The sequence below is a fragment of the Lupinus angustifolius genome, chromosome LG08 (assembly GCF_001865875.1).
Source record: "Lupinus angustifolius cultivar Tanjil chromosome LG08, LupAngTanjil_v1.0, whole genome shotgun sequence".
Lineage (NCBI taxonomy): Eukaryota > Viridiplantae > Streptophyta > Magnoliopsida > Fabales > Fabaceae > Lupinus > Lupinus angustifolius.
In genome coordinates this window covers 2365796-2385113 of record NC_032016.1, presented here as the reverse complement: position 1 = coordinate 2385113, position 19318 = coordinate 2365796, and the positions used below count along the sequence as shown (strand labels likewise).

Genomic DNA, 19318 nt, shown 5'->3' with positions numbered 1-19318 from the left:
CGCTAGGTTTGCTACTCACAAGTCCTTCTATACCTATCAGATTTGTGGGTACACACAAATTAAAAAATATTAAAAATAATTTAGAGCAATTTATGCAATTGTGTGTTTGTTTCATACAATCATTTGTGTTATTTAGGCAATCAACAAAAGAAAAATTATAAAACAAAATTTAAAGTTTTAAATTCGATTTAAATTGACTATTAAACATAACTCATTTTACTCAAACAAACATAAAAAACAACTTCAATATTACGATGAATAATTTATTTAATAAGAACTATTCAATCAATATAACATTATATATACATATGAATTTAACAAAATAACATAATTGCTTAACAACCCTATCACATCATTACTTAACGACATAACATCACATCATTGCTTAACAATATAACAATCACATCTATGAGTTAATATGATATTATAATTATGGATTAACATTATAATATTACAATTAGCATGACATTACAATTATGTTGCTATATGTAGGAAGAAACAATGAATTTGGGTATTCGCAAGTCTTAGTACCTCATTACTTGACCCAAAGTCATCCAATAATGAGTCTCAATTATCCACAGATCCAAAAATATAAAATCATATCTAATCTGTTATAGATATTATCTATGGATATTCACGAGTTCGGATACTCATTGTTATCGTTAGATACATATACTTTTAATCAATATAAATTACTTAAATATAACTTATAATTAGGGACGGAGGAAGTACATACTCACGCATGATATATATTGTTCAAATCCCTTATCTCATATGATCCTACATCTCTAATCACTGACGTAAAACTCAAATTCTATTATAAAAGCATGAGTTAATGCTCATCAATCAAAACCAATATAACGAATAATTAAATGAGATAGTTTTAATAGATAGCTCTATACTGGGATAAAGAGAATACATTAGTTTCAGAAGGGGTCACTTGATGCGGACACATTATTGTGGTGACTACATCACACCGCAATTGTTGTGTGAGATTGATTCAAAATGATGTAACTACATCGAATCACAATACAATTAAATAATATTCGAGGAGAACTGTGGACCAACCTAAAGAAGCAATTCCCACAGGGTTAAAAGACTAAAAGAAATTGGCAGGATCAAAGCATGGATCAATAAGATAATTTTCAGGCCTCGACCAATGTCATTTTATCGAGGCCTTGTCGATGTAATTTGTCCGACTCGGTACGAGGAACAGAGATCTGATTGAGAATAATGACAGGACTATGAGTAACATTACAATGAGAAATTATCCTGCAAAAGGAACATTACAAGGCCATAATGTTATGAAAATAACATTTACTTTTGCATATGCAATGGTACATCCAAGAGTACTCAAAATAGTGTTAAGAAATTTCCTGTTTCTTTCATGAAACTTAGAGAAAATAAAGAAATACAGAAAAACAGAAACAAAATACCTATAAATTCTTATTATGTTTTTGATTGTGCCACATTCTTATTTTATGAATTCTATAAAAAACATATGTTTGGTTAAGAACATGGTAGGTTGTGGAACCCAAATCAAAATAAGAATAATATTTATTATTTTGAAGAAAAAGTAAATGTTATTATTATTTTACGAGGAGTTGTAATAAATTATAAAATAGTCATTAGGGCATTTAGCCATCCAGAAATAAAGATCCTTTGCCTTCCTGCACTGAAATTCATAAATGGAAAGGATAAGACAGTAATCACAATGTAACTAGTTGATCATACCTGAAGTCATAAGTAAGAGTTGGAGTGCAAACATAATGCAAAACATTGCCTTAATCATAAGAATTCAAATTTGATCATGATTCAATACAAGGACAAGCCAATGATGGAGGTGAATAAAAGAGTACAAGCATGTTATAAGTAAAAAAGGATAAAACTTGAAAAACATAAGATGATTCATCAAATAGAAAATGGGAGGTAATTTTTTGTGACTAACAAAGGAATCACGGCACCTTTTGGATAAGGTACTAGTCCCTTTGAAGGTGTATGAATGTCTCCCAACAAGTGTCGCTCCCATGAATCGAACTCTTAGAATCTTATATCACTAGATCAACCCTTTGTTGGTAGAAGAAGGGAGGTAATGATATGGATCTGAAAGCAAAATAACAAATATATATATATAGGTTGTGACTAAAGTGAGAATTATTCTCAGGTAAGAATTGTCAAAATAATAAATTTGGGTCATACAACTATACATGTACGGTTAAGATTAGAAGTTAATTAATAGTAAATTGATTACATGATCACCTATAAAAGTTATTTACATTTATCTTTTAATATTTACCATTCAAATAAAATGCAATGGTCGATATTAATTATTCTTATTTCTTATAAATATTAATTATTCTTATTTCATATAAATTGTTCTCATCTAATCATTTGGTATATGTGTGTGCCTCTCACGAACTCAAAAAATAAACAGGAGGAACAGTTCTTGAGTTTAACAAGTTCATTGAGAGTGGCACCTTTTGTTTCCTTTGATTCAACCTTGTTATCTTTCTTACAACGAGGCAAAACTGAGACCACATTCAACATCGAATTACGGTACCTATAATAAATTTATCAAAAACACTTCAATCCATCAAAACCAATACAATACACACACAAAAAAATACTAATCATTTGTTACATCTAACATTATGCTATCATTCCGTCTATCCCTGTAAGGACCCCACTTAGTCGGAGAAAAGGTTTGGATGTTGTTGTTACATCTACCATTATAACATCATTCGATTGTCGATGCCACTTCGTCACAAAATGCTCGGTTGTTGTTATTACATATAATATTATAGCATCATTCCATATAACCATATTGCCAACTCCACTTAGTTGAATAAAAGGTTTAATTATTATTGTTATAGGTAACATTACGGCATCGTATCGTTCAATCCATATATGTAATCAACCCGAATTAGTCAGATAAAAGATTCGGTTGTGGTTGTTACATTAACCAAAAACTACATTGTTTGTTGTACCTATAATTAATGCGCCTTGAACAAGTGACCAAAACTTTTTCTTTGTTCTGAAAGAAAGGTGGCACAATATCCTTAACTTCATCATCATTGATTACTTCATTATTATCCTTCCAACCCAAAAGGGTCCTTGTTGGTCTTTCTGGAGCATCTTCTTCTTTCTTTGATACTGATACCATAGCTTGAGTTTCAGTGTGTTTTCTCTTCTTTCCCATAGTTATAGTTAGAAATTCTGTTAAACCCAATAACCAAAATCAGAACTTAGTAATAGCTAATAACAACATTTAGCTGTGACACACTTACAGTATTTAGTGGCGGAAACTAGTGGGGACTTTGGTTAAGTGCTATGGCCTATGAATGAATAAATGAATGAGTGGGGAACATATATCATTAACATGTGATGGCAAATAATGTTACAATTTGTGGGACATGAGATGTGTATCTGAAAAAGTGAGGGTAATTTTTTTTTGGACATTTATGGCCCAAATATATTGGGCTTATTAGTGTTAGGAAAAAATACAATCCAAATGTATTAGTGTTTGATTAAATGTATTAGAGAATGATTAGTTAAGTTTGTTGATATATTGGGTTGCTGCACGGTTGATTTCCCTTCCGTGAATGCATAGGTTGTCCGACTTCGAACGCCTTGAAACTAAACACGAAAGCCAATCAACGATTCGCGAGTTAAATCATTTTCCTACTAATTCTAAGCTAAAGACATCATTTTAATCTATTTTAAGAACATCCGAGACTTTCATCCATCTGGTCCAAGATTTATTTTCTTGAACCATCACTTATCCTCGAAAGTCTCATTCCCAATTTCTATTAGTTCATGATCATTTCAACGCCTTTTTACAAGGATTGATCTCATGATCAAAACGACATTTCGATTTAAAATATTCTTTGATTTCAAAATCATCATCTTTCATCAACATAAATAACATGCATATTTTCAAAAATTAAAACACTCATGAACAATAATATTTCATGGTTTCAAAACAACGATTTCTAAAAGATGAGTATTTTTGCTTGTTTGTCCAACAAGTTTCATTCGGGAACATGAGGTGACTTCTTCAGAAAAACATTCACGATGAGGTCATGCCCGAGTATTGTCGGTTAATACTTGGCTGGATATAAAATCTTCCAATTACGGTTAGAATTCGGAATATCGAATTCAGAGTGAAAAATATTTAGAAATGCGTTTTGGACAAACTTGATGTCTATCCTGACTCGAAATAATATTTCGAAGCCAATAGCACAATCGGAATTTGATTCCGAGCTACAAAACTCAAAAACATGTTTTTTGGCCGAATTCTGGCGAATTCGAACCCGATAGCAGTCCAAAAACTTTATGTCACAGAAAATTATGAATATTTACCATAAAATAGGAATTCACAAAACAAGACTAACACTCAACTACGGTTTAGCCTAATTCATTATCGATTAATTTATAAAAAAATAAATAATTAATAAAATAGATCGAATTTTCACGGTGTTACAATTTGACAAGAAAGATCTTGGCTATATATATGATGATATTTTTCATCATCTTTAGTAGTATGTAATATGTATCTTTAAGTATAATGTCTCCCACCATTAAAGTCTAACTACTAAAGAATTTTTTCCTACACATATTTTTGTGTATATGTTTAATCTTTTAATCTTGTGATTTGAGGAAGTTACAACATTTAAATATCACATTTTTTCTATATTACTAAGAGTATATCATCACCTTATGAGTAAGAAATTAATCCCTTTCGATATTCGTAATTGTTCATCCCAACAAGTGTTGCTCATAGAAATCAAACTCTTGACCTTTTAGTCATCTTGAAAACTAACGGGACCTTATACCACCAGACCTTAGTATCACTACCTCTATTGCTAGTATTTGTATTTTTAATTTTTTTATTTTCGAAGTCTCTTTTGTTTTTTTAAGGGGAAGTTTAGATTTGGGATATAATGAACGGGCATGTTGCTTCAGAAAATACAGTAATGATAATAAAAAAATGAAGAACTTTGACATATATATGAATTTAGCAATAGCATAAGTTCTAATTTTTTTTTGTAATACTAAATTTAATTGAATGAAACATTATTTGTGCATAGAAAAACAGAAGAAACTTAGTCTATTCGGAATTAGTGCTCTTTTTTGTCTTTAGAATGAATTTCATGGGTCCTAGCACCAATTGAAGTTCATCACCTAGTGTCTTGGAATGACGTACATATCAAACAAAGGGTATCAATCCTTATATAAATGTAAAAATAACTTCCACTTGTACTACTTTTTCTACTTATATATCATGCCTTTCATAAAAGTAAAAAAGTGCAACCACTTTTGAGGACCACTATGTGACAATTTAGCCTATTTGAGCAAAGATAGGTATGAAGATAAAACTATCAAGATATAGCATAAGCTAATTTCTCTTCTATAGACCTTAATCTCTCAAACTTCTCACAAACTCCTACTCACTTTAGATATATAGTCATAATAGATTTTTTTTCATAATTTTTTTACATGACAATATCAGTTCTAAAGTCTTGAAATTATTCATTTTTTCGGTACTATCAAAGGTAGTTGCTCACCTTCAGGTCAGGAACTAATCATTTTGGGTTTGTGGTTGCTCCTCTAAACAAATGTCTCTCCCAGAAATTGAACTCTCAACTTTGGGGATCCAGTAGAACATTATTCATTGATACTTAAAAACTATGATGTTCAACTTTAAAAGTTGAAGATATTATTTTCAATGTGTATTTTGAGTAAGAGAAACATCACAAACAAGTGATGTTGGAACTTGGTTGTGGGTGTGAAATCAAAAAAACTCTCAAGTCTCGCATAGAAGAGTTTTGAAAGAAAACAACTCCCAAGTCCCACATTGGAGAGATGAGGAATATGGAAAAAATCTCATGTTATAAATATAAGTCTCTTATCTTCATATTTTCTTGCCCCAAGTTGAATGTGCTTTCATTCAACCTTTTCTTTCTCCCTCATATTTTCCGCTGACGCATTTCCAACAAACTTCTCCCATTTCTTTCCTTGGTACTAAGAATTTGCACGGGTAGTCAGTATTCTGGGCATTTCCAGAACTAACACTAATAGTCAGTATTGTGGGGGAAAAATTGGCACGGGTAACCTTATTGTGGAAATTTCGAGAATTGACACTGTTAGCCATGTTGTGGGAAATTCGAGAATTGACACTGGTATCCATATTGTGGTGAGTGTATTCGAGATTGGTTCTTATAGTGTTGTAAGAATTTGATAACATAGATCTGAGTTGTTTTATCCTAGGGACGACATGATTGATAGTCTGCTTGCACATTTTTTGTAGTGCTACGAAACGTCATAAAGAGAGCGACCTTGTCGTGACTCAGTCAGTATTATTTCGTGCCATTTAGAATTGTTACAAGTTACAGTAACAACAATTTTAAGACGTTTCTACTGCAATGACATTCGTAGATAATATTACTGGACCGAACGGTTTTGACCCTAACAAACCATTTCGGTTTGATGAGACAAATTTTAAACGTTAGTAACATAAGATGAAATTTTTCCTCACTATGAGAAAAGTTGCACACATTTTGGAAATCAATGTCCTAATGTTGCTAGAGAAAGCTGGGAAAAAATGATAAACTAACTATTAATTAACTCTCTGGAAAGAAAATGATTACTTTTATGAATTTCATTCTGAATGAGTTGTCAAATGATCTCTATAATTACTACAACTCATATATATCTGCCAAATTAATTTGGTATGCACTTGAGAAATAAAGAAATATGATACTGAGGAAAGTGAAAAAAACAATGATGTGAGTCACTACCTTAAACATCATATGACTGATAATAAATCAGTAGAGTCTCAATCATATGAGATACATCGAATTACTCATCAAATCATTTCTGATGGTATGCCCCTATAGAGTTAAACTCAAAGAGCCTATGAATGTTTATTCGATGTGTATGCTGTAAATAGTAAGGCGTATAGGTTTTACAACCTTAACGCAAAAGTGATCATTGAGTCTAATGATGTTGACTTCAATGAAGATAAATTCCTTTTTAAATTGATGAATAGTGGGGGCACATCAACTAGTCACATACTTGTGATTAGATATATGACAGAAAATGAAAGGTTTGAAATAGAACCTAGAAAAAGTAAGAGCAATAACTGCTAAAGAGTATAGACCTGATTATATGGTCTATATATTGGAGGATAATTCATCAACTCTCCAATAAGTTTTGATTTCTTTAGATGTTGATTTATAGCGATAATCCATAAATGATGAGATGGACTATCTTGAGTCTAAAAAAATAGACTATGTTAGCTCAATCCATTTTAGAAGTTGAGATGATAGCATTAGCAACAACTATGAAGAAACAAGTTAGCTGAGAAGTTTGCTTGCAGGGATTCCCCTATGGGAAAATTGATATCAGTTGTGTTGATCTATTGTGATAGTATTGTGACTATTGCAAAAATTGAGAACCGCTTTTATAACGGTAAGAAACGACAAATTCATCGTAAGCGTAGCACTATTAGATAGTTACTCTCTATAGGAGCTGTTAGAGTGGATCATATACACACTGAGAATAACTTTGAAGATCCTTTGACGAAAAGACTAGCTAGAGAGAAAGTCCATAATACTTCTAAGATCATGGGACTATTGCCCTTAGAACGAGAATCATTCATGATGGTAACCCGATCTAACTGTCCGGAGATCCCAAGAAATAGGTTCAATAGGTAATAAAAAGTTGTGAAGCGATATGAGAATGAACGTACTATAAAATTATGAGAAACATGATTCTTGTAGCATATGTAAGGATGAATTAAACTCTTAATGAGATCTATACTCTAAGTGGAGTGGAGTACCTTGCGCCACAGGAGTACTCTTAATAGACTCATTTATCAGAATGTGGAAGTGGGGGTCGCTTCCTATAAAATTTTGGGGCATAAATTTTTAAAGCTTTCACTATACTGGGATAGACATGCATGACCTATAACGCACAGGCTTTACAGAATACACATTTGAAAAAGTTGTGTGTAGTTTGATGTCAGGTATAGAGTTCAAGACTATGAGTCACTCTAGTAAAATCTAGATCTTACTCACTATACAAAGGTTCAAGTCACATGAGACATTTGTTTATGCATAATCTTATCGAGACCACACACAAAAATTCTCGGAAATCATTTTTTAATTTCAAGTGCAGGATTGTTGGAACTTGGTTGTGGGTGTGAAATAAAAAAAACTCTCAAGTCCTACATTGGAGAGATGAGGGACATGAAAAAAATCTCATGTTATAAATAGAAGTCTCTTATCTTCATATTTTCTTGCCCCAAATTGAATGCGCATTCATTCAACTTTTTCTTTCTCCCTCATATTTTCTGCTGATACATTTCCGGCAAACTTCCCCCTCTTTCTTTCCGTGATACTAAGAATTGACACGGATAGCCATATTGTGGACATTTCGATAACTGACACTGGTAGTCAGTATTGAGGGAAAAGAATTGGCACAGGTAGCCATATTCTGGGCATTTCGAGAACTGACACTAGTAGTCAGTATTGTAGGAAAAGAATTGGCACGAGTATACATATTGTGAGAATTTCGAGAATTGATACTATTAGTCATATTGTGGGAATTTCGAGAATTGGCACTGGTAGCTATATTGTGGTGGGTGTATTCGAGATCGATTCTTACAATGCAGTAAGAATTCAATAACAGAGACTTGAATTGTTTTATCCTAGGGACGACGTGGTTGATAGTCTGCTTGCACATTTTTGGCAAGGCCACGAAACGTCTTAAAGAGGGCGACCTGGTTGTGACTCAGCCAGTAAGTATTATTTCGTGTCATTTAGAATTGTTGCAAGCTACGATAACAACAAGTGAGATAATTGTATTTCATCCTAGTTGGATGAGATTGAATGTTGTCTTTTTAACCATTAGAAGGAGAGACAAATATTATAAATACATTTTATACTAGGTCCTTGGTTTAAGGAGGTTTGTCAACATTAAAATTTGAAGTGTTTTTATTCTACTTTCCTTCAATTTTATTTATACATTTAGTATGAAGAGTTTAAATTCATGAATTATTAGGGTAAAAGTTTTTACATTATCATCACATTATTTACTATTGATTTGAATTTCTTTTTCCAATTCATACCACTCATGGGAATATTCATGGATAGAATTATTCCAATCTATTGATTTTTCCAATATTTGAAGATCATGACAGTATGAAAATTAAAGTGAAAAAGTTTGAGCTTGATTCAGGAATTTTAATCTGATCTTCAGCCTTTTCAGACAATGGGTATATAGCTATGTCATAGTCATGGATGATTTTCCCATAGATTCATTAAAATGTTAAAAAATTCTACATTTTATTTTCAGATATTCACTTCCACACTGACAAAAAGTTCAAGCTAACTTTTCCTTACAAAGGAAGAGTACAAAATCTTATTTTAAAATTTTGGTTGTAGTTAAATTTTGTTAATCAGAAAATGTGACTGATGTAATTGTAATTATAATCACGATGTTGTTACAGGGACTACGAAATCATAATATTATGTTCACAATTATGGTTCTAAAATACAATTTAGTTGATGGTTTGATTTTAGTCTCTAGTGATGATACACAAACCTCAATTAGTTATGTCACCAATTAATATGAGGGAAGTAAAACCAAAACTATATATTTGGGATTCTAAAAACATATTTAACCTATTAAAAATAAGGTTAAAGATGAAACTTCAAAGGTATTTGTTAATGCATTTTGCCTCTGACTAGTCTCATTAGAATTTTCAAGTGAGCAAGATACACCAAAGGTAGATGTAGTAAAGAAAATAGAAGATAACATAGATGTATCCAAGCTATGTGACTAATGAGTTTAACTCTTTGTCTCAGAATGAGGCTCGACGAAATAGACATGTATGTGAAGATGCGGGCTATCTGCATCATTATCATTGTTCCTTTCACTAAATTGATCATTTTTAATTGAAATAAAGAATTGGGAAGATCTTTTTTTGGTTTAAAAATACAATACTCTTGAACATACTTTTGATAATTCCTTTTACTACATCTTTATCACTCGACGGCTAATCTCTGTCTAGCCCAAGGAAACCTTTGCACGCCTCCATTCCCTTTTGGGAAGCCTACAAAAACGATACCTTTATATTGTATCAAATCTTACTCTAGAAGTTACAACATCAAAAAAAATTGAGAAAATTATAAGATAAACCCTCCAAAACATATGACTATAATTTAATTACTTAATATAAGGATTGTATTTACAAATAGCAGTGCCAATCAAAAGGCAATAGAAAACAAAGCATTCATCTAATTAGTGCAAAATGCATAGTAATTAGATTATATAAAAAATACAGTATCATTAGAAGAACATAGTAATAGCATACAATGCGGTTGTGGTTTCGGTTGCGGTTTTCAGCCTTCCTGGCCATTTCTTCAGCTTCATATTCAGAAAGAGGGAACAATGCCATATCCAACCTCTGTAATTAGTGACGAGGAGAACATCTGTTCCACTTCGGCTTCGGCATTCGATCTCTTGGCAAATCGACCTTTTATGCGAGGTCGGGTCTCGGCATAGGCCTTCCTTGAGGCATACCGGATTGTTTTCTCAAATTTTCTTGTCTTCTTTTTCTCCCTATACCTTAGGACTCTGGCCTCTCTGTCCATTGGAGTAAGATGGCAAGGAATCTGAATGGAAGGTCCCGAAAATAGGTCAATTGTCCCTTTTGGAGGCCTAGAATGAGAAATTGAGACATCCCTCATGGTTGATTCTGGTACAATACCAACATCTATTGATGAAACTGAAACCTGCTTTTCAAAAAAGTGAAACAAAATTTGGTTATAAAAAATCACTTACATCACAGGTTCAAAATAAATGTACTAGTAGTTATATCCATGATTTTAATGAAACAAAATGTTTTAGATTTTTATTTCTTGTACACAACAAATACTTATGATTCTATTCAAGGTTCTGATTATTATGTGGACACTGTAAATTCTAGCTAAGAGTAATGTTATCTAGCAACCAATTTGGACAAATTTCGCGACAAATTTGCATTTTATAACGCGAAGTATTCGTATTAGTTGCATTATAAAACTCAAAATTGTGTAAAGTTGTAAAAAAATTATTGTTCATAGAACATTTTTATCCTAGCTAAGATAATTTTATGACAAAGAAGTAATTGATAATACATGTTTTTATTGGTACTGACATTGTTTAGGACAACAGATTTTTGTTGAATACTTTATAGCAAGTCTAGTGAAGACAAGAGTTTGTTGTCCCCAAACATGTCCCGAACCAATAATAATAAAGTAAAAGTAGAAAAAATCATGAATGTTAATTTTTTTAACCGACATGTCATATTGTGATTGGTACCGAATAGACTTGGGGACATGCTTGAGACATTTGTCCATTGACCCAACTTGTTAGTTGATGCTCTATGTGAAAGGAAACAAAGTATGCTATATAAAATTTAAGAGAATAAAGGTGACTGCATATCCTCCTATATATAAAATTGATAAATATTATTATTTGAAAAATAATATTAAATGCAGTAAAAGAAAGTCAGAGAGTATCCTAATATATATTGGGGGTAACAATCTTAGAATCATTGCTAGCAATAAATTGTGACACTTTGCTATTATTAGAAGGAATCCTTCCACTAAAAGAAAAAAAAGTGAAAAGGGGATACAAAGTTGCAAAAAGAATCAAAGGAACCAACTTGAATAACCTTAAGAAAACATAGGATTAGTACAAGTGGAATTAATGGCAAAAGATGTAGTAGACAAAACATATAAATAAACAAGACCAAAAACAAGGTAAGAGAAATTGGAACCAGAAAGTAAAAGTTGACTTTGAAGTTGCAACTACTTATGAATCTAACTATGGCAAAAACAATATGATAATCATAAGGGATACTAGAAAAACTGCCACTCCTAAAAAAGTGATACAACAAATCAAATTAAAATCAGACAAAAAAATAATACTAATTCAAGGTAATCAAGAACTTCATTTAGACCAATGAAAATTTGTAAATCCAATTTTGAAAATTTGTAAAATAAAATCAGAAAACTGCATGTAATCTCTCCATACACAATTGTAGTTAGATCAACAATATTTTAACCATAATCACAAAAAAAAAGTAGTGACTGAAGAAACTTACACTTTGACTAATAGAACCATTGTAACTAAATCCAGCTTTGGGTGATTCAAACTCCAACCCAAGTTGAAAATGATGTCCTTGCTGGTGTTGCTGAACTGGAACAACACTGTCCCCAGCATAGCTTTTCTGAGGAACACCATAATGTTGTTGTTGATGCTGGTTCTGCTGAACATAATGTTCAGTACCAGAATTGAACTGGTTGTTGTTGTTGTTGTTGCCATCACAAGAATTACAATCAACAAGGTCCAAGTACTCATCAACTTCCCCACCAAACAAGAATCCATTACTCTGCTCATTGTTGCTGCTGATGTTGTTGTTCTTCATAGGATTCAGTAAGAGCCATGAAGCTGCTTCATCTTCATCTTCCACACCGACACCATCTTCTTCTTCATCCATCTCAACCTCACTGCCACAACCACCACCGCAACCCCGACCACTCACAAACCCACCCTCTTGAGTAGCCGGAGGGCCGTAGAGGAACCCTGAGATGGGCATGATCGGCACGCGGTGGTGGCGGCTGGCGAGAAGGTTAGCAGAGTGGATGTCAGAGTCACAAGAGGAACACAACGAGGCTGCGTCCGCCTTGCAGAGGAACTCTGCAGGGGCGCGCTCGCATGCCTCGCACACCCACACGCGTTCGTGCTGCGACGCCACGTGGTTCACTGTGTGGACTCTTGCGTCGCATCCTGCGCACAGGTACGCAGAGTCCACGCGGCAGAACACGGTGCATGTCGCAGCACGACATGTGTCGCACATGCGAGGCGCCCAGTTACTGCATGCAACAGTTCTGATGGCCTTAGCAGTGTCATGTTCCAACATTTGTGGAGTTAGTTTTTTATTTTAATTTTCTTAATGAACAAAAGTATACAATGGTGTGAAGTTTATGAACTAAGGGGTGTGCTTGTATTTGTTGGGTTTTTTGAAGAGAGAGAGAATCTAGGGATGCCACGTGGAAGATAATTAGTGGTGTGGGAAAGTTGTAACATTATCTTATTATGTGGGTGGCTATGGTTTGAAAGGGTGTGGTGGGACCCAGGTTGCAACTTTGGGGTTTGGAATCATTAAAGAGAGTATGCAAGTCGACATTAGTTGTTGTTGGTACTAACAAAGTAACGGGTCGGAGTCCTCTCCATTAATGGAGATGTAAGTGTAATTTTTTTCGAAGAATAAATTTATCTTATCATAATAAATATAATGATATAAATATAAAAATATATCTTATTTTCTTTGATTTTTTATATCACTTAATCTTCGGTACTTGAGAGGAGTCTCATTCCAAAATAAGTAGCACTTCAAAAGAAATCACATTGGTAGGAGCCATGTAGGGATCCGTGAAGGTCCATTAGATACATGTATTGGTCAACCTTACCTTTCACCTCTTACATTCTCCTCACTGGAAATAAATAAAACTTTCTTATAGTAGATTAATAATATAAAAAATTATATATCATTCTACTAAATCCATATACTCATAAGAAAGTGATATATGTCAAAAAAATAATATTTTATTTATTAATAATTGGTCTACAAGTTATATGTTTTATTTTCTTGTGGCTAGAAGACATAACATTACTCATAAAACAAATATATTTAAAAGAGTCATATTCTAAATTTGGGATATATTTTAGTCAAAATGATATTTACTTTATATGAAATAATATTTTTTCTTAAATATGTGATAGCAATTTTTCAATCTCTAAATTAGCAAATTGAACTGATCTTAAACGTTTCCTTGAAAAAGAACTAGACCACATAACTGGTTTAGTTTGACTCCAACAGTTTCGTAGTTTAAAATTGGAATTGCTTACTCTCCTATTGACAACTTTTGCTGACACTACTTGTTTATCCACTTTAGAATCATCTTTTATGATGCTAATTAGCATCTGCTTAGCCGATACTAACAAAATTCGACACAGAAATATAAAATTGATTTCCTTATTGCCTTATGCGCCCATTTAGCATTGGTGTTAGAGGTGTCAAAACGGATCGGGTTGGTCCGCCAAAGCCCGAAAATTTATAGGTGTAACACCTTAGCCATACACTGAGTGTATCACCCACAAGCTTAAATATTTCTGCAGTATTTTATTCCCCACAAAGGGGAGCCTTCCGCGACTTGAACCCGTGACATCGGGGATAAATAGTCACTTTACCCATGAGTCGCTACTTACCCACAGGGTATTCATGGGCTTGAGATATCGCACGTCAGGGTTGGGGTGTTATAATAAGGCTTGAGTATCATATTAGGTATATTTTATAGAATTCGGGATTTTAGCACGACCGGGCTATATTAAATCCAAGCTTACCTGGGTGGGTTCGAGCTACCCATTTTCCTTATATTATTTTATCTTTTTTGTGACTTTTGCCTTGGAAATAAGCATTATGTAAAAATTTACAAAACAACTTATAATAAAAGTAGATAATAAATATTGTATTATAAAGTTTGAATAAAAAATAGAGTAATGTCTAAACATAAATATTTATAAAATAATGTGTCAAATCAAATGAGAAAACATTAAACATATATATTTCAATTTTATTTTCTTAAGTATGTATTTAATTAGATTTAACTTCTACAATGAAAATATAATGAAGAAAATAACATTTACAACAAAACTAAAGACAACATAATTGTTTACCATAGAGAACTCCATACAACCAAATTTAATATAATAGTACAATGAAAGTGTTGATAAAGAACATACAAAATATAATATTTTTGAGAATGTATAAAGATTCATATATTAAAGTGAAGTTACAAATAATATTGTGTTAGAGAGTGAATGTCTAATGAAAATGATAGATTTAATAAAAGATTTATGTTAAAAATCATATACGTGGACTTGACATCATATCTTAACTCAAACACAAGACATTAGATATATAAGTTTGGTTACATTGAGCATAACAAGTGTGTTAAAAAAATTATATATTAATATCAAATGATATATATATATATATATACTAAATAGATTAAATATGTTAAAATTTAAATAAATATTTTTTAGTTTATGCGAGTTGGCTCGCCACAACCCCAAATCTGTTAGGGCAGGTTTGGACTACAATTTAATATGCATTAAATGTATCCAAGCTTTTTAGTTCGGCCTGGTTTAGTCTGAACCCGACGTAGACTAACCAAACCCGTCCGAATAGTCTATCTTGACACTTCTACTTGGTGTCATGTCAGACAACAATTCTTTCTTTAAAACTAGGTTATTTGGTGGGACAATTAATGCATTAATTAAAAAAACTCTTCAAATTATACTAATGGTTAATGTGTCTAATTAATGTTAGTTTCATATTATATTGATTAGTGTGTTGACTCCTACTATTACATTTTGTCAACTAGTATTTTTATTGTTTGGGATTAAGTATACAATCTTTAGAACTTCTTATAAAAGAATTATTATCTTCTTAATAAATTAAGCTAACAATCTTTGATCAGATTGTTTTTGATGACACCTCTTCAAAAATGTTAAGTTTATCATTGAAAGCCATTTTCACTGCAAAATCAAAGACATAAAAGCAACCTACAAAAAGATAAAGAGAATCAGACAAAGAATACTAATGAAAAAATAATTAAAATCAAGAAAACTAAAAAAAAAGTCACCTTATAGAATTGTTGAGGAGTACATAAGATATTAGAATGAAAAAGAGTAGAACTTTAGGAAATTAATAGAAAACGAAAATGTATAGAGAGAATGTAGGTAAAAGAGAAATAGAGAGAGGAAAGGAGGTGAAAAATGATGTTGTGGAAATTGAGAGAAAATTAGTGAGAATAGAAGAAAGGAGTTAATGCATAATTTGTATAAATATTTACATACAATCATTATATCATTCACCATTTATTTGATTATTTTAAAAAAAATCAACGATGATAATTAAATATAATAAGTAAATGATATAAAGAACCCACACAATGTCATTATATATATATTTTTTGAGAAAAAAAGTATATAGTAACCATTTAAATTTTTTATACACTTTCATTCTATTATCTATCATTCAGTTTTAATCATCTATACTATATATAAAGCCAAAATATCTTATAACTATCTAATATGGTGTAATTTCTTATTGCCTATTTTACTCTTCTAATTAGTCATTATTACAATGTTTTTATGCATAATAAAAAATATTAATAGGAGTTAGAGAAAGTTCCATGCATAGAAATATCACATTATCATTGTAGTTTTTTAAAAGAATGACAATTCATTTTCATATTTCTTTTATCATAAAAAATATAATATCATGTACCCCAATATAAAAAATATGATACAATATAAGAATGCGAGTTGGCAGACACGAAATACCAGTCGACACGCTAGTAATGATAAATAATATACTTTACATCCACGTTGTAAAAATATTACCCTCATTTTTTTCCCATCTAAATCATACTATTTGAAATAATAAATTCACTTTAGAAGTACAACAGCCATCCCACTAAACATACCTACTCGTCCGTGCATTGCACTGATCGTCGCGTAGTAACTTTTCAGATGACACGTGACTCCCTTTTTGTTAAAAGAATAATCCTAAAGAGAAATTATTATATCATTATTTCTTAAAACTATTAATAATGAAGTTTAATATATATGTATTGAGTGGGTAAAATTATTTATCATGTATATTGCATTTATTTAAATATCAAAATTACATATGAATGATGTGGTAATAATATAAAAAACTTTTGCCCAACTATTATGAATATTAATCTCTTACTAATAAATTGCATTTGATATTCTGAAACTTAACTTCTGGTTGGTTGGTTCATAATGAGTGTAAATAATCAATTTGAAGTGCAAATAAGATCATCATAACTAAGGTTTAGGGATGATAATAAATATTGAGACTGATGAGTATCCACAAGTAATACTTATAATGGGTTAAATTTGGGTTTGTATTTTGGATTTCCAGGTAATTCGAATCCAACCCCCTAATTAATGAGTCTGATTCGGATAATGAGGTATCTAGATTCACAATTCTCAAATATGAATATATATGTATATAATGTAACATAACTAAATTTAGTTTTCGATAATTGTAATGTTACGTTGTCAAACTATGATTTTATGTTTGTTAATCTATAAGTGTGATGTAATGCTATATTCATGGATGAATTTTAGATGTTTGATATGTTTATTGTCTTAATACTCTTATGGTTAGTTTGAGGTTGGATTTTGGAAGGGAAAAAGGAAGAAAAAAAAGGCTTGAGAGTCATAAAATACATTTGTGAGATGACTCTCAAGTTTTCCATTTTTATTTTTCACCTCCAAAACCTAACTTCCAAACTAACCCTTAAAATTATGGGTAACAAAAAATAATATTTTATATAATTGACAAATAAATAAGAATATGAGAATTGATTGCTAATCATTTTTCACTTTTTCCATAATGGTGACATGTTATAATAACTTTGTGATTAATGTTTTCCATAAGGGACAAGTGGAAATACATTAGAAGTAGAGTCCATACACTGGATACTAAAATATCCTCTATACCACTCGATTTTTTTGGTATCATCAGAGATATTATCTCATCTTATGAGTAAATAACTAATCTCTTCTGAAGTATATAATTCTCCCTTATAAAAGTGTCGCTTCCAAGAATCGAACTTTTCTAGAGATCCAGTACTGGAGAAGATTTGCACTCATACGCCCCTTTTAAGTTTGAAGAAGATGGTACTTACAAGATACAATAACTACATGGAAAGGGTTAGGAGTTGGGAGTTGGAAGTTGGGAGTGAAAGTTAGGTTAATTGATATGACATAGAAGCTTTAGTATTCATGTTTATACATTTTGAGCTAGACCCACTTTTGTCAACATAGTAATATGTAATAAAAGAAGTGGGTTATATATGATGTAGACCCATTTGCTGAAAATGTTAGGATATATGCTACAGTAGTTATTCTTAGTGGTTAGAATGGGAACAGTATAATCTAGCTAACACCTACCAAAAGTTTGTCGAATCATGGAACATGTTGTGTGAGGTACCTTTTATGGAAAAATAAAAAAAAATGTTATGGGAGAACAATTGTTAGGAAAAATGTCCTTCAAGCATCAAAGGCTAAAATTAAATTCAAGAAGAATGAAGGACATTTTGGCATTTATAAACCACACAATTCTAGTGCTTATGACATACTAATGAACTCAATCTTGGGGAACTGCATAACATTTCATAGTTGAATTAGAATGAAATTAACCAACTTATTATATAGAAAATACAAGAGATTAAACTCTACCTAACTCCTAACTAACCAACAATCTATTTTACATATGTTTTAATCAAGAAAATTATGCAAAAAGAAAATGAGTTTAAACTCATTACTAGTTAAATACAATATTAACCCAAAATATCAAAATATATTTCAACAGTATGGTCAATAAAACTAGTTTGTAATTGTGATATTGTACCTTGTAGTTGGGGTGGTATATGAGAGCTTGAGTATGTTTAGACAACTTATTAACTTAGAGTTGTTCTATAAAACTAGATTTGAAATTAACTAAAATTTGAAAATGACTAAAAGTAATAATATTGTTTTTTGTTTAGAGGTTAATGTAATTTTTAAATATTTTTGAAGATTAAAATTGGTAAATGGATTATTTAAAATTCATCCCATTTTTTGAACACTACTTCAAATAGCTTTCGTGAGAAAATTACCTTACATAATAAGGTTAACTGAGACCTTTTTGACACTAAAAGCTATATAAATGTAATTCATATTATGCATCATATTAAATAATTACACAAATCCTATGATAGGATTTTTATGTCATTCCAAGTCTGAAAAAGCAAAAAGGAGCATGAATTTGTGAAAAGTGGTTGTGCTCAGCACAAGACTCGCGCCCATCGAACCAAGGTGTATGCATGCAACACATCTTGACTAGCTGAAAGGTCGAGGCTCGGCCAGATAAAGAGGCACGCCCATCGAATTATCCATAATGAGCGAGTCATGCAAAAATCAGACTCTTTAAAAGAGGATTATGTTAGACATTTTAGCTAGCAATTCAGGTAGATATACCACATTCTCATTTTCTCTTAATTCCTAGGACAATTTAGCTTATTAACTGATTAGAAAAATTACAAGTTACCTTAAAAGCAAGAAGCTTGCTTTTTGGAAGACTTCCATAACATTCCTAAAAAGTGGTAACATAAAATGA

General features: G+C 31.6%; 2 protein-coding genes across 2 annotated transcripts; both read right to left on the bottom strand.

The window, feature by feature from the left end:
- LOC109353809 (ribosome biogenesis protein BRX1-like) lies at positions 1146–3306 on the bottom strand. The gene is made up of 5 exons (XM_019596171.1): positions 3280–3306; positions 2988–3216; positions 2419–2560; positions 1617–1675; positions 1146–1272 (listed from the first exon to the last, which is right to left on the bottom strand). The coding sequence occupies exons 2-5, from the start codon at positions 3197–3199 to the stop codon at positions 1146–1148; spliced, it is 540 nt and encodes a 179-aa protein (XP_019451716.1). The 5' UTR covers positions 3200–3216; positions 3280–3306.
- Positions 10202–13054, bottom strand: LOC109354910 (zinc finger protein CONSTANS-LIKE 2-like). The gene is made up of 2 exons (XM_019597721.1): positions 12158–13054; positions 10202–10802 (listed from the first exon to the last, which is right to left on the bottom strand). Exons 1-2 carry the CDS (start codon positions 12974–12976, stop codon positions 10443–10445), a joined length of 1179 nt encoding a protein of 392 aa, XP_019453266.1. The 5' UTR covers positions 12977–13054; the 3' UTR covers positions 10202–10442.

Coding starts and splice junctions, on each gene's coding strand:
- LOC109353809 (XM_019596171.1), bottom strand. CDS start 3,199: ATGGGAAAGAAGAGAAAACACACTGAAACTCAAGCTATGGTATCAGTA. Junction 1,676..2,418: donor CCTCCTGTTTATTTTTTGAG/TTCGTGAGAGGC, acceptor TATGAATTTCAG/TGCAGGAAGGCAAAGGATCT. Junction 1,273..1,616: donor TGCCCTAATGACTATTTTAT/AATTTATTACAA, acceptor TTCCTTTTGCAG/GATAATTTCTCATTGTAATG.
- LOC109354910 (XM_019597721.1), bottom strand. CDS start 12,976: ATGTTGGAACATGACACTGCTAAGGCCATCAGAACTGTTGCATGCAGT. Junction 10,803..12,157: donor ATGGTTCTATTAGTCAAAGT/GTAAGTTTCTTC, acceptor TTTGAAAAGCAG/GTTTCAGTTTCATCAATAGA.